The sequence below is a fragment of the Mastomys coucha genome, unplaced genomic scaffold (genome assembly GCF_008632895.1).
Source record: "Mastomys coucha isolate ucsf_1 unplaced genomic scaffold, UCSF_Mcou_1 pScaffold3, whole genome shotgun sequence".
NCBI classification, from domain to species: Eukaryota; Metazoa; Chordata; class Mammalia; order Rodentia; family Muridae; genus Mastomys; species Mastomys coucha.
The window spans coordinates 46,617,940-46,620,558 of record NW_022196909.1 but is presented as its reverse complement, the minus strand read 5'-3'; the positions used below and the strand labels follow the sequence as shown (position 1 = coordinate 46,620,558).

General features: G+C 56.9%; 1 protein-coding gene across 9 annotated transcripts in view; it reads left to right on the top strand.

Moving 5' to 3' along the window:
- Brpf3 (bromodomain and PHD finger containing 3) overlaps positions 1-2,568 on the top strand; it is a 37,353-nt gene extending 34,785 nt beyond the window's left edge. For 7 of the 9 annotated variants that reach the window (XM_031346931.1, XM_031346934.1, XM_031346927.1 and 4 more), the window contains 2 exons: positions 1,150-1,304; positions 1,949-2,568. In XM_031346931.1, the coding sequence (XP_031202791.1) occupies positions 1,150-1,304; positions 1,949-2,132 (339 nt within the window). In that variant the 3' untranslated portion in view covers positions 2,133-2,568. The remainder of the gene's footprint in view (positions 1-1,149; positions 1,305-1,948) is intronic. The other 2 variants (XR_004112193.1, XM_031346935.1) reach the window with 1 other exon arrangement.
- Positions 2,569-2,619: the final 51 nt, after the last annotated feature.

Here is a 2,619-nt window from a genome sequence, read left to right as displayed (position 1 = left end):
GGGGGGGGGAGTGGAAAGTGTCCTAGTCACCTGGTACTCCAGTTGCAGAAGGTTGTGAGCCATCCTGTGGGTACCCGGAGCTGAACTCAGGGCTTCTGGAACGGAACAGCAGGGAGTGCTATTTGCTGTGCCTCCTCAGCCAGGCTCAGCAGAGCACCTCCCTCAGTGCCTTGCCTTGGAAGGACATGGGGTGCTGGCAGACGGCCAGGGAAATGAGCAAAGGTCCCTGGGGCAGGACATGGAAGTTAAGATTGCTCTGTCTCTAGAGAAGGCTCTTCCTCATTCGATTTCCAAGTCTCTTTGGCCTTTGTGCACGGAGGTCATGAGCCAGTGTCTCTGGAAGCCGGCCTGGGTTGGAGGCTTCGTGCAGCTTAGGCCCAAAGCCAGATCACAGTGAGACTCCAGGGCAGCTGGTTTCAATCCTCCTGCCGACGTTTCTCTTCGTCTGCTAAGACCTGTCAGGCTTCTGGCCTCAACAGGAGATTGAAGCGAGATGGTGTGTGGATAGTTAAGAGTGCCTCACAGACCTGGGGAGCTACTGGGCTGTTGACGACAGGCCTGCTCCGAATGAGATAGGCCCCCGCCTTCTGGACATTAGTTCTTCTGGCAGCTTTGGGTTTTCCCCTCAAACCCCGACCCTCTCAGCTGTTTTTCTGTCTCCTCTCCAATCTTACCACAGAGGTATCTGGCCCCACTTGCCTTGGGACGGTGGCAGATGGTCAGAGCCTGTTACACAGAAAGAAAGGTGTTGCCTCTGCTGCCTGGCTCAGCTTTCTCTGTGGTCACAGCCTGGGTGCTCTGTTGAGTCCTGGAGTGAATTACCGAGGTGGTTAGAGGACAGCCAGGGAAGTGAGCAGCCCTCGTCCTTTCTAGCAGACATTGTAAGGGAGAGTTTGCTTCTCTGGCTTCCTGCACAGCCTGCTGATGAAGTCCTTTCGTCCGAAGGATTGATTCAAAGGCTGGGAGCAGGCTGGCACAGTGGACTGGGGGAACAAAGTTAAGATTTTCTACTTTGGGGTCCTGGCGATCCATGCCAGCCTCTCCCATCACTAGTTAAATGGAGAATTGCGGGCTGGGGTGTCTGATGCTTTGATGGTAGGGCTCTCCCACCCTCCCTTGCTTAGGGCCTGTCTCCTCTTCTGCCTCCAGATCATCGATCCCAAGATGCCCCGGGAGGGCCTCCTGCACAACGGTGTCCCCATCCCTGTTCCTCCACTGGACGTGCTGAAGCTGGGCGAGCAGAAGCAGGCAGAGGCTGGAGAGAGGCTCTTTCTTGTCCTCTTCTTTGACAACAAGAGGACTTGGTAAGTGGCAGCTGCGACAGGACCCTGGCCAGGGTGCTGGGTCAGCCCACTGGAGGGAGAGAACACGAGCCAGCAGAGTGCTTAGAGGAAGGCTGCAGTGGGCCTCCATGGCGAGCTATTCATCAGAGAGACACAGGATGAGGGCTACAGCCTGCGGCACAGGGAGAAGTCCAGGGGCAGCACACTTCGAGTCCAGGCTCGGCTTTCCTCTGTAGAGCTCAGGAGAGGTGTTAGGAATTGTGGATCTCTGTCCCCTTAAGCCATGAGTCACTAAATGTCACCAGGTCCTGGGCATGGGCCTGACCTTAGGTAGGCAGCTCAAATACTAGCTGGTTACTGGAGAGAGATTAAGCTGAAAGCCGACCAGGGCCCTCCAGCGGCTGAGGGAAAGGGTGCCCCAGTCCCGAGGGAGTCTGGACAGTGTGGTGTCTTTTTATGAGGGGCTTGGAGGCCTATGGCTAGTAAAGTGTTGTCACCCATATCTGGGTAGAAAGGAGGTAGAGTTGCTGGTAATAGAAATGTGACGCTGCGGCTCAGCTCTCCATTCCTCCACTCCCCTTGAGTTTGCTTGATGTGGGAGCTGGGTCCTGAGAATCCCCTGTAGGACCTACTGCAGCTGCATCTCAGCTCTGCTTACATTGCAGGCAGTGGCTTCCCAGGGACAAAGTCCTGCCCCTGGGTGTGGAGGACACGGTGGACAAACTCAAGATGCTAGAAGGCCGCAAGACTAGCATCCGGAAGTCGGTACAAGTGGCCTATGACCGCGCTATGATCCACCTGAGCCGAGTACGTGGGTCCCACTCCTTCGTCACTTCCAGCTACCTGTAAGAGCGGAGCTGGGCCTCTGTCTGCCGTCTCTGCCTTTCCTCTGTCCCCGAGGCATGAGGGACATCCCTGAGCCCCTTCTGCCCCTGCCACACGTATGGCCGGCAGCTTCTTTCTAATGGCAGGCCCTGACTGGACCGAGTTTCCAAGGGCAAGGCCCAATATTTGACCAATCATGTGGTTCCCCTGGAGGGCCGCTGTGTGCCAAAAGCTCCCACCCGAGGTCCCTGGGGATATTCCACAGAAGAACCACTTAGAAGTAGAAACAGCTGAGCATCTTAGCCAGCTGGGGAGATAGACCTGGCCCACAAGGCAGGGGGGCCTAGGATGCTTTTCTGGGGCCAGCTGGCTCCCTCCATGCCTCTCCCACCTAACCATACCTCAGGGCAGGCAAGGTTCTGACACTGATCCCAGAGATGTGCCAGGGTCCCTCGGGAACCCGCAGAGCTTCCCTCCCCCACACCGCCCACGCTCTCACCCCCTGTCTCTC